The 12813-nt window shown below is 54.4% G+C and overlaps 1 protein-coding gene across 2 annotated transcripts in view; it reads right to left on the bottom strand.

The window, feature by feature from the left end:
- The window catches only part of TSHZ3 (teashirt zinc finger homeobox 3), a 67887-nt gene extending 55731 nt beyond the window's left edge, over window positions 1-12156 (bottom strand). Inside the window, exon 1 of one of the 2 annotated variants that reach the window (XM_074314981.1) lies at window positions 11779-12156. Coding sequence is in view for 1 of the 2 variants with exons in the window: in XM_019740538.2 (XP_019596097.2) it covers window positions 10511-10550 (40 nt within the window). In the remaining variant the exon portion in view is untranslated. Of the gene's footprint in view, window positions 1-10510; window positions 10651-11778 lie in introns of those variants that run through there. The other variant, XM_019740538.2, reaches the window with a different exon arrangement.
- Between the last annotated feature and the right edge of the window lie 657 nt (window positions 12157-12813).

A 12813-nucleotide genomic window follows, 5' to 3' on the forward strand; every position in this document is an offset into this window, starting at 1 on the left:
CCCGTCTTTACTGATCGGGGAAAAGTTTGTTCAAGAAGCAGCAAGATATGAATGTTCAGCCATCCCACAAGTTCTAGGCTCTCATCTGTGTAGATAAAAACTACCCCCGTCTAACTTTGCGTCCTGTCATTTTTTAAAATTAATGTCCACACTGTAAGTCATACAAGAAGCCCTAAATCTAATTAGCGGCCCCAGATGAAGTCACATCTTTACTAGAATGCCTCACAATTAAATCTGCCTATCAGGGCTCCTCGCGGGGGTGGGAGGCAGGCCAGAAGCCAGCAGTCCCGTCCCCATTTTCCACCAGGAAACAGGCAGCAAGGCCAACCTGGTGTTGGTCCTCCGGGCAGCTGGGGGCTCCATCGGTGAGCCAGCCTGCGTCCCCGAGAGCTTCCAGTAGGTGGGGGTGTCCTGGAGCAGAGCTCAGGGTGCAAAAGACCCAGAAGTGACTAGCTGGCGGGGCCTGGAAACAGCTGTGCACATCAGTCCTGGCGGGTCTGCTGGGGCCACAGGGCCGGACAGGGCGCAGACGCAGGAGGGGAGGAGGCTGCGGGGAGCAGCGGCAGAAAGCCGCAAAAGATCATTTTTTATCTGAAATATTCCTGAAACGTGGAAGTCTATTCTCACACTGCTAACCAAGCCAACCAGTATTTTCTGAATAGTTATATTGTGCTAAGCTTTTCAGATACAGATTTTTTTAAAGCATGTCACAGAGTTTTTAAAATCAGACAAGGGTCCTGGCTTTGGAAAGTACAGCTCTGTTTATATTTTAATGTTTCCTACGTGACTGGCTGTGTCGGGAAAGCGAGGGAGGGGAGAGGGAGAGGAAGAGAGAGAGAAGTTGCCTGTTAGCTTTAGTTTAAATCACAAATACTTCGTTTTTTTCCCTATGTCCTTGGAAATTATTCAAACTTAAAACCTCCCCCCGCCCGTTTTTTTTTTTGTTTGTTTTTTTTTTTTTGGGGGGGGGCGTATCTTCTCTATTGTAAATGGAAGGGCTTGTGGCTGGTCAGCAGCAATGAGAACCCAAGGCCAATCGATGCAAGCACACTCACACACTCACTCACACACACACACACACACCCCTACCCTGGCCCAGCTCATCCAGCTCTCAAGTTACAGGTTTACACGGCAAGTCTAAATAATATTCAAAATGATAAATGGCACCCTAAGCCCGGCATCCACCATCAATCTTTTTTAAGGAACATCCATCTCCAGCAACGCATGTTTGAATCATGTGAAGCCAGGAGCCTGAGAGCCATACCACCCCTCACAAGCTGGGCGACTTGAATGATACCTGTCAGCCCTGGGGTTCTTTTTCATTGACTGCTAATGGGAAAAAAGAAAAGGAAAGCGGGAAGGAATGGAAAGGGGAGAGTCAGAAACGCGTCAAAGGCTGAGCAGTGTGGTTTAGCAGATAATATGAAAGCACAGACTTCTTCGTGGCTCTGCCAATCTCGCGCCCACCAGGCCACACACCCCGACAGCCCCCCGCCCCAAGCTGCCTGGCCTCTCCTGGGCCCTGCTTCTCCTCTCTCCCTGCAGGCCCAGGGGACTGCGCCGGAGGAGAAGACAGCACCACAGGGACTGGGCTTCCCTCCGTCCCTGTTGTCTGGCTGGGGCCCATATGATAAATGACATATGTCATTCTGTCAGGAGGGAAGGGTGGGTCAGTGATGTATGACTCTGCTGAAAAGGAAATCGACTCTTTGGCACGGTGTAGCTCTCCCCCACCAGGATCTGCTCAGAACTCTGAAATGAATCCTCTCCTGGCCGTTTCAAGTGCATACTTAGGGCAGGCTGATGGGAGGCCTGGGGAAAGCTACTTTATCCTCCCTGCCCTTCCCAGGGCCAAAGAAAAAAAAAAGAAAGGTTCTGCCACTGGGTACCTGCAAAAGGCCACGCATGTGTCAGAGTCCCCAGCAGTCACACACCATGGGTTATTAAAAATGTGACTTAGAAAAACAAAAAGAAATTAAGTGGACTAAGGTCAGTCCTGTTATTTATTTATTTGTTAATGGCAAAGGGCTGACACAAAAGCGAGATAAAAATTAGCATGTTTGAAGTAATCATTCCGCAGCTTGACATCTGCATAGTAAATTTTAAAGGGAAAAAATGTGTGAGACAGCCGTGAGCCGCTGCGCCCTCCCCCTTTCATTAGCTCACTGCCAGGGTGGCAGCGCTGAACCTCATTATGGCAGCAGGATTTATGAAGCTGAACCCAATGGCAAAGAAAAGGCATCTGTCAATAATTGTAGGGAGCTGCACCCACAGCTTTGAAATCTCATTAAGTATGCAGTTATCAGGCATAAAGATCAAAAACATTACTCAACTCCGACAGAATCTTATGGAGGAACATTAATTAGCAACAGGCCTACAGTACAAAAAAAAAAAAAAAAACACAGACTTCCTCTCACACCTGCCCAACCCACAAACCTAAAGCAACACTCCCCCTCCCGCCCGAAAAAAAATAATTCCCAGCATGTGAGGCTGATCAAGAACATGAAACAAGAGAGACAGAAAGGAGAGGGAGGGAAGGGGTGGGCGGGCGCAGGGAGGGAGGGCGGGGAGCGGAGGGCGGGGCAGCCAGTGAGAAAGGCTTGGCGGTGAGGAGAGAAAAGGAAGGAGCTGTCAAACTTGAGAAGGATGTCAGCGCTGGCCCTGATTACAGGGGCCCACGGAGTTCTCAGACCTTTTATCATCCTCGCCATCAAACCCAGCGGGGAGACATGGCAGGAGAGCGGGTGGCTGCCGGCTGCAGCCCAGGCCCAGGGCCCAGACCCCAGGCTGCCCCACTCCCCTGGCAGGCAGGAGCCCCAGGTCCACTAAAGCCAGGGCCAGACCCAGCTCCCGGGGCCCTGGGCGTCACTGCTGTCACTGTCCACCGTCTTAAAACACCTTTCCTTCCTCCAAAAAGCCTCTGATACCTGCTTCTGAACATACATTTTCTCCTGTTTTATGTCCGGGTACGACTGGCTTATGTACTTTGTCACTTAAAAGACACTGAAAAATAAAATATAAATGTGGAGAATCACATGCGGACTGTCAGGCCAACTCTGGGTCATGAGACGTCAGGACCACAGAGACGCCCGTGTGCGGTGCCTCAGGGTGCACACGGCGAAAGGACTCGGAGACCAGCTGCCTCTCCTAACACACCCTCCACCTTTTGGGAGCTGCACCAGCAAAGGACCGTTCACACGTGTTTGGAAGCATCCCCTGAGGACTGTGGGCTGGGGTCCCAGGCAAACTTCTCTGATGTCCTCCCGGAGCCTGGATCCAAGGGAGGGAGGCACTGCAAGGCTGGGGGCGGGGCCTCACATATGACTGGGGTTTCAGACAGGACACCAGCCAGCTCTCTGATCCCCAGGCTCCCCCGGAAAGGTGCAGAATCGGGTAACAAAGCACCCATTCTGTCCTGATCTCCCTTATTGCAGAGGTGGCTTTCTCTGGTTCCCCATAAGCACATGCTGGTGTGCTCTGTGTCACGCACTCACACACGGCACTTTCCATAGTCACACATCACAATCTGAAACCTGTGCTGTCACTTTTCCCTGAGCTCGTCTTCCTGTCCCCCCCCACATTCGGACCTCACCCCATGCCCACCCCTGAAGTGTTTACCTGTCTCCTGAATTAGCCACATCCTTAAGGAAAAGGTCATTAAGATTCCTAGGCAACCAGCTTGGAGATCCCTCCAAGCCAAGGCCCATCCTTTCCAATGAATGACTGCCTTCTGGAATATCAATGAACACGGCTGGAAGGAACTGTCGCTGGTGACCAAGAACAGGAAGAGCACTGGCCCAGGAGCCAGGCTTGGCGAGAAGAGCCTTTAGCAGCAGTGCTACAATAAGGTGTTTATATTTTTTATGTGCTTACCATATTACCTTTATTATGTGTAACAGCGAAGTGATTATAGCAATTACATCTAACAGAATTAATTACAGAATTGCCATCATCCCAGGATACATAATGCATTAGAGGGAAGCCAAAGAGAAAGCGTCCTGATTGTAGGGACCATTGTTGCTGTGTTTCCCCAGCAGCGATGCCAACCAACGGCAGCACAGAGAACCAGCCCTGGGAGCCAGGAGAGAAGTTTAACAGGAAATGAGGTATATTTTCTTTAAATGAAGTAACACTTTTGCGTAACAATATGCGGGCACTATTGGACATATAAAGTCAATTTAATTTTTAAGTGTAAGTCTTATAAATCCACACAACCAACATTGCCACATAAAGGAGAAAGCACATGGGTGGAAGTCTTACAAGTCTTTACGTATGCAAAACAAATTCACTCAAGGCTTCATTAATATTAATTTAAATTCAAAACCCATTTACATTAAATTGTTCATTAAAAATTGCCTATTTTATGCAACATGCATTTCTCAAAGAACCCAGAGGAAACTGAATACATAGGGCTAGATTTAATGATGGGGATAGAAAATCAAAAGTAAATGGATTTGAGTCATTTCACGTATCTTACCAAACAGGCCTTTGCTCTCCTTTAAGCAGGGGTTCCAGTTTGGGGAGCAAACAAGCATTCACAGTATTTTTGCCCTCTGCTACTATCAACTGGCAAACATGACCTCTGGTCTACCGCAGAGGAGGAAGAAAACGAGAGACACTGCGGGAATGGAGAGGGCAGCCAATCCAAAACTGGCCCACAGAGCACTGGAGTCAGGCTTACTTCTTTAAAAATGCACACTAGTTAGCATTTGCCGGTGCCCACCCTGGTCTAGAATGAAGACTTTCTGTGTCCCCTTCACTCTGCCCCTGCAGTCCTTTACTCCCCAGGCACGGGGGCCGGGGTACAAGGAGGTGTGAGTTCCTGGACCTGGCGCCCTCCCCCTCAAAGACCATCTGAACCGACCCTGTCTCCCCAGCAGCTGCTGTGGATGAAGAAAACACAGTCATAATTAATAACACGTGTCCTGACAGTATGAATTAATAATTTATCATTAAGCCCAAACAAATTCAAATGATTCTTCAAGGGCCTCACCTTTGCATGTTTGAGAAAACAATGTGAGGAGACAGTCGCAAAGTCCAGGTAACATGACCTGTACAGAAGGGCTTTTCTCCCCACTTAATACATCTCCTGGGCTCATCGTGTTGAAATACAAAAATAGTTTACAGAATTGGAAGTAATTAAACCGAAGAATCTGTGCTGATCAAATCGAGTATATGTGCTCGAAATGTCTTCTTTTTTAAACTAGGCTTATAAAACAGCCAGTGTTTGGTCGAGGACACGATGTCATCTTTCTAGCGAGGAGCTCTAACCCCGAGCAGGACGGCTGTCCAGGCCAGTGGTCACAAGCAGATTGTGTTCTACTCCTGTCTGTTTTCTCCTTCTAAGAATGCACAGCATTATTCTTGTCACAAGCAGTAACCTGAATTTTTACTTCCATGTTTAACATAAATGCTTGCAAATGTTGAAAAATAAGAGAACGCTAACAAGTGTATAGACCCATTCCTTACCATTCAGGTAAAAATTCCAGAAGGCGGGGAGAAAAACCACCATATTCATAGTCATTGTTTAGTAGGATTTAAAAATTAATTTAATGACTAACTGCAAATACTGGAAACTAGAATTAATCTGTCTGGATTTTTTTAAAGGCTTACAGACATTTAAATGCATGTATCAGGACACTTTATCAACCTAACATAAAATTGTCATCTTATCTTATTATATGACTATTTTATGCATGTGTCAAAGAATTTAAAAATGACTGCCTGTCTGTTGAGTCTAATTACAAGCGCACATTATCTGCCTAGATGTACCAGTCCAGAGCATTGTTACCAAATACGATACATTGTACTCACCTTTCATTTTTAACTTCAGACAGAGAAACCACAATTTGGAGCATAACTAAAACACACGCACAGGAGCACCTGAGTGGGTCCCGGGGAAGTGACAGCCCTGGCCTGGGCTGAGGGGTGACGCTGAGGGCGGGTCTCGGCCCGGCTCAGGGAAGGGCCAGCTCTACAGCGGCACCAACACAGATGGGGAGACACACAGCCTAGTTGTTGTGTGTTAACGACATGACCAAAGCTATTTTTATAGTTTGTCCAGTGACAGGCAGGAATAAAACAGGCCGGCAGGAAAGCTGCACAGACTGCACGCGGAATGGCTGTGACCTGCTCACGTTACTGGATCCAACATGGCCGTGGTGCAGGGCCGGGGCTCGCGTCCTCTCTCTGCTGTCCGCCTGTGGTGGTCGGCAGCCCTGGCCACGCCAGGGGGACAGGGAGGGCACCCGGGCAGACCCAGGCACCTAGCCCTCTGGGACCCCCGAAGTGGAGGGCGGGCGCAAGGAAGGGTTTTAGTGCTGGGAACTCACCTGCGTCTCCCAGCCCTGAGCAGTCACCGCTCATTCTAATCACTTCACAGAACAATCTTTGGCAAAAAGAGGGAAAATGCAGACTTACGAGGCAATTTAGGGGTAACTGCTGATACATCAGGTATTGACTGTCACGCTGCCGTTTAGGAGCGCGCTCAAGGCAAAACTGAGAACAAAATGACAACATCAGCCGCTCACAATCGAGTGTGGCCCTGGAGAGCACTGAAGCCCTCACTGACAGTTGTCAAGATAACGGGGGCACAGCAGCTGATTCTGGAAGGTTCTCTCCCCTAGGTGGGTGTCCAAGACAATACCCTTGCCTCCTGACCTTCCGTTTTTCTCCTTCAGCTTCTTGATTGTCCTTTTTGAAATCTGCATTGTTCCTCTCATTTTGCGGGAGAGGGGGGATCACAGGACACCCAAAGCAGCCATGTTGTCACTTGCTGTAGGGTCGAATGCTTGTCCAAAGGGGAAGCGTGTGGCAGGTCTGGGAGCAAACACGTCCCCAAGGCAGAGGCCGAAGTGCCCTCTGAGTGCTCCACAGCCTTCCAGGAGCGAAGGGGACTGCTCCCAGAGCGGTGTGGCCTGGGCAGGAGCCTCAGGCAGGCCGCCACCCAGCGTATGCCACGTCTACTGGCATCAACTCCTGCACCTTGCCATCCTGTTCCCTGGGGACACACAGTGACCTGTCACAGCAGCAGGCCCTAAGGGAGCCAGATCGCTTTCAAGAAAGTCAAGATGCGTGAAGGCTCACCTGGGGATGTGACCCTCTAAGGACGCACGGGACAGTCTTCTCTCCCAATAAGTAAGACTCCAAAGGTCAGTGGCAAGTTGTTCACTGAGGATATATATATTTTTTTTAAGTTTAGGCAGTGGCTTTTTATGATTTTGCATTTTCCTCCAGAAAATGAATGTGAATGGATAAAATGTCATCTGCTATTAAGTGTTGTTCTGATTTTTTTTTTCTTTTTGTATTTTCAACAACAAAAAAAATACTTGTTTAGAAACACACACTACGCATAGGAGAGAGTCATACTCAAGCAAGAGAGAACGGTCACTTTGCCTGGACGACACTGGCCTCCCCACCCCGCTCCTCTGAGCTTCTCCCGGCAGCGACATCTGGCCAGCACTTGGCATTCCACGCCCGGGTCAAGGCCACCCCTGCCTGGGTTTCTGTTCAGCAGCAGGTGAGGAAATCTCTCCCTCCCTTTGAGAAAAGACACTGAGCCACACATAATTTCTGTCTCAAAAAGAAAATCCTGAAGTCCGATGTCCGCACCGGCAGGGGCCCTTGGAGCCTGTCTGGCCTTCCGGGGAGCAGCGCTGCCTTCGGCCGCTGCACAGGCCGCACCTGTGTCTGTGTCTGCACACTCACCCCGGCCGCAGGCCTTTGTGCTTCTTATTCTACCCCAGACCATTAAAAGGGCCCTAATTCCTATCACATGATTATCCAGGTACCAAAGCCCATTTGTCACCTGCAGCAGAAAATTGAGTTAATGCACAACTAAAGGCAGCAGGACTGTGTAATATCAAGTTGATTACATCAAACTAGCTGCAAACCTAATTCTGCTGGATGACACTGCGTCGAGCTTGTCATCTCCAATCATTAAAGCTGTCAGGGATCCATCAGGTTTACAGCTAATTAGGTGAACACTAATGAAGCTGGCAAAACAACTTTTCTTTTTTTATGGCTGAGCGGACCTTTCAGTTTGGAGGGGAAAAGAATTCTCAAGTATCCTCAAGGTTGTTGGCGACTAGATTTCCAGTTACCCATCAGCAGACATCTTTCTTTTCCCCACTCTCTATCAGTACAAAGCAATCAATTTGTCGTCACTCCCAGGACGCCACAAAAGCAGGCATGAGCCTTATAACTTGCAGCTGTGAGAACTAAAAACGAGGAAAAGAATGGGAAGTTTCTTGTCCGTCCAAACAAACAAACAAAAGCACGCTCACAGCTCACCCACCGGCCTGTGCATCCATCCCACCGGCCTAAATGTGGAGGGTATTTTCCCCTGCACGCTTCTTAAATAAGTAACCGTTCAGCCATCCCCACCCCTCCTCCAAACGTCCATTAGGCAGAGGCAGTCTGATAAAGTAAATCCAAAACCAGGGTATGGGAAAGAAAGAAAGCACTCTGCTGCCAACTTCTGATTCGCCATTAAGCTATTGATGAATGTGCCTGTCAGGAGAGAGACAATTAAATCAAATATGAAACAAAGTCGTTTTGACGGGTCATTTTGATAGAGGAAAACCATTCTTCCATCTCCTATTAGTCGAGCAGTCAAGTTTTTATATAATGAATATTTCTTAACTGACCTGAGATGTCCTGGCTGGCTTTTTAAAAGGTGCAAAAAGATTAGTGAACAGGTTGCTTTAAAAACAAATAAACAAACAAAAGTACATTTCCTCCTTATCATATATTTTTAGCAGAAAGTTATCAAATAAGAGTGTCAGATGGGCAAGGTGGGAGAGAAAAGATGAAGCAGCCGTAGCGAGTTCTAAACCAAATGTAAAGACATGACCACATATGGCTCATTTGAGGCACACAGATACCTTAAAACGTGCATCCAAAAAGAAAAGAAACAATTTCCAGGACTGGAAGAAGCCCAAGACACGCCTACTGCCAACTCTGTGAAGGAATCCTCCGAACTCTTAGAGGTTATTTTGGGCAGATAAGCTCCTTCTTGAGCTTGGAATTCAAAGCAGAAGGTGGTATAGGCCACAAGCACAGCCAGGAGGTGACTGGGGAGGTGGCACTCTCCCCACAGCCAGTCCTGGGATGTTCAAAGTTCCTCAATTTGAGTAACGCTGACCACCCGGGGGCAAAGTCTGCACTATATGCCCCAAAGCAAGTCTGCTTGCTTCTAGGATTTTCTTAAGACACTAACAGGAAAGTACATTTTGGGGGAAGAAAGACGACCACCCCTTCCCTGTGCCCTGCGTAAGGAGCCTGGATCAGAGTGCAGACCACCTGTGGGCCCCACGGCCCCGCAGCTGGCAGGGTGGATGTGATGGTGAGCGCCACCCCACTGTTGCCACAGCACACAGGGGCAGCACGAAGGGCACCAGGCAAGTCCTGACCCTTCTCTCTGCAATCCCTCCTTCCACCGAAGGAACAGAACAGGACAGGAAAGGAAAGACGTAAACCTCCTCTTAACCCTCCCAATCAGGCAGCATCTGAACCTCAGCACATGTGAGTGTCACTCATATCAAAATACATCCCATCCACATGTGGTCCTCTCAGCAATCTGCCCCAAATCCCCAAGTTGCACTGACAGGGCCCTAGTGACGTCACAGAGCTTGGCCTCACCATTGCCAGTGATTTATTGATGTTTATTGGGAATGAATAGATCAAAGGCAGCAGCATGACAGGCGATCAATCAGTCATCAAATCAAGGGTGGCGAGGGGCCAGCACCCCTTCTTCCAGGCAATGTGCCCCCGACTGACATTATTGCAAAATGATGTTATGTGTGTGGGTTTTGTTTTGTTTTCAATGATGCTTTTTCCAGAAAAGAAAAAAAAAAAAAAAAAAACAGCTTAGTCTTAACAGGAGTTGACACTCCAGGCAAAAAAAAAAAGGGGGGGGGGGAAGTACTCAGCACATCCCAGAACTAAGTGCGAGGAGAGGAGAGGAGGGTGGAAGGAGGATGGGGGTGAGGGAAAACCAACGGGGTAAAGGGGACGCCAGCAGCCAACACCGACTTGACAGTCATCTGACAATACCCAGACCCTGCGCGCTCTGGTTCCCACCGCTGGGCCCGGTTTGGGCCCAACACAGGAAGACTCGATCGGATTACTGGTAAGGTGGCCGACGGGGACCGCTCACTCACTCGCTCTCTTTCACTCTGCAGACACCGGGCAGTCTGTCGCCGTCCGGCCACGGGAGGACACGGAAGGTGTCCCAGGGAACTCAGGTGACCCCGCCTGCCCCCCACAGAAAGACACGGAAGAGGGCTCCTTCCCATCCTCTCCGCAGACAGAGAGCGGAGGAGAGCTCCGGTCGCCGGGTGCCCGAAGTGGGTGCGACACGGAACCGGGCAGAGCGCAGCGGGCGTCCGGGGGCGCCGGGTCCGCGAGGCGGGCGCACGCACCCGGTGAGAGGAGCGGCTGCGAGCCGGGCCGCCGCCGGCGGAGAGCAGGAGAGGAGAGGAAGAGGGGCAAAGCGAGCGGCTCGTACCTGCTGCGCGCCGGGGCGCTTGCTGCTTCCTCCGCGGCATGATGCTCCTCCGGCGACTGCCGCCGCCGCGCCGCCGCTGCCGGGCTCAGGAGCGGGGGGGAGGGGCGGGCCGGCGGGGGGGCGAGCGGGCCGGCTCTCAGCCTCCCCCGAGAGCGGCCGCCCGCAGGATGCCGCTGCGCCCTGGCTCTCCGCGCTCCGCCGCGATCCCCGAACGTGCGGAGGGAAGAGGGAGGGCGGGCGGGAGGCGGGAGGAGGAGCGCGGGGGGGCGCTGCCGGCGGAATGGGAAGTTTGACAAATCGCTCCAGAGGCCGGGGAGGGGGCGGGGACGAGCGGCGGCCCTGCCCCCCCGCCCGGTCCCCAGACGCGGAGCTGGGGTTCGGGGCCGGGGGGCGGGGAGAGGACTGGGAGGAGGAGCGCGGGAGCGGCCCCGGGCCCGGGCAGGGGTCACGGCATCGGGGGACGCGCCGCGGCCCGGGGCTCGGCGGTCCAGCCTTCTGCCCGCAGCGCGGCGGGAGCGGCGGCGTCGGCACCAGGCAAGCTTAGAGGAAAAGGAGATGGTCGTGTCACCGCGCGCCCGCCTGCCGGGGACCCCCGCCCCGCCCGGGGTGGGGGGGAGATGCCGCCCGTCCGCCCGCCCCCGCCCTGTGCGCACACGCCGGCCCCGCCGATTCGGTCCCGGGGCGCCCGCCCCCACCCCCGCCAGCCCTTCCCGCCCGGCCTCGCCCCCCGCCCGGGCGGCACTCCTCTTCGCCGGTCGCGCCCAGAGCCCCCGGCTTGGGCCCGCGACCCCCGGGGACCCCCTTAGGGAGGAGGCAGCCGCGGGCGGGAGCGGGGGCGGGGGGCGCTCTCGGACCTCGCGCCACCCGGCTCCTCCCCCGGGACCCTCTCCACCACTTCCCCCGATTTTTTTCCCCGGCAAACTTTCCCGGGCCAGTCCCGGGGGGTCGCAGCAGGAGGGGTGCCTGCAAGTTTCCTCTCCAGACTGGGGAAACTGCGGACCCCCACCCCAGCTCCCCGCACCCCCCGCCCCCCGCGCCCGCGGACCCGAGGGCGGTTCGGGTCGGGGAAGGCACTCTTCTTCCCAAACCAGCCCCCGCCCCAGGGCGGCCCCGGGAAGGGGCACGGCGCCGGGAGCCCGGCCGGCCGCGGTCCTGAGCGAAAGAAATTGATTATTGATTGGGTGATGGGGGTCGCTGGGGCGCCTAATGGGCAGCGCACCAGGGCGCGGGCAGCGCTGCGGGGGCGGGGCGGGGCGGCGCGGGCTCACCTCCGGGCGCCGCAGCTCAGCGGGACGATCCCCGGGCGGTGGCGGCGGAGCGGCAGCCGGAGCAGGAGCGGCGCGGGCGGCGGCGCATCGATGTGCTGCGGGCTCGATTGCGTCTCCCTGGGCAGCTCGCGGGCCGGGAACGGGGCGGCCGCGGCGGGGCCGCTCCGGGCGCTGCTGGGCGGCGGGGCGGGGGCTCGCGACGGCCGCTGGGCCCGGAGCCCCGGAGGCGGCGCCGCTCCCCGGAGCCCCGGGGCGGACAGCGCGGCGGGCGGGGGCCCGAGCCCGCGCCGGGGACCGGCCGCCCGAGCGCCCCGGGCTGTAGCCCAGCCTCCTCCTTCCTGCCGCCCCTCCTTTTTCCTTCTTTTTCCCTCTTTTTGGTCCCTTTCTCCCTCTTCTTCCAACCCTCTGTCCTCCTTATTGTTTCTCTGTGACTGTTTTCTCAAGTTTGTTCGCAAAGTTCACGGGCTGCTTTCTCTCCTTTCAGACCGGAGGCTGCGCTCTCACCCTGACGGTGACGTCCGTCCGCGGGCCGGGGCTCGGCCCGGGCGCCCCGCGCCACACGCGCCCTGCCGTCCTCCCCCTCCGGCCGCCTGCAGCGCTGGGGGCGCGGGGGCGCTGGGCAGGGGCGCTGCGGGGCTCGGCGGCCGGGGCTGGCCGCGCGGGGCGGGCTCGGGGGCGGGGCGCGGCGGCCGCACAGGCCGGAGCCACTGGCCCTCCAGGCCCGGGAGACGCGGCCGTGGGGCGTGAAACGCTTCTTGCGAACGAGGAAACGGTGAGTTGGCAGACGCTGCCCGCGGCCTCACGGTCTGGTCGCGCCGCTGGGCGCCTCTTTCCTGGAGGAGCACGGGCGCCGCGCGAGGTCAGCTTCTGCCCGCCCCGGCTCACCTTCCCCGGGCTGAGCGCCGCGCGCACCGAAGGCAGGGAGTTTCGCCCGGATTCGTGCTTCCACCTCTTCCTTCCCTTCCCAGAGCTGCTGTCCAAACCTCGGTTCCCTGCGCCCTCTCCCCCTGCCGGCCGCGGCCACCGCCCGATCGC

This window comes from Rhinolophus sinicus, linkage group LG11, assembly GCF_036562045.2.
Source record: "Rhinolophus sinicus isolate RSC01 linkage group LG11, ASM3656204v1, whole genome shotgun sequence".
NCBI lineage: Eukaryota > Metazoa > Chordata > Mammalia > Chiroptera > Rhinolophidae > Rhinolophus > Rhinolophus sinicus.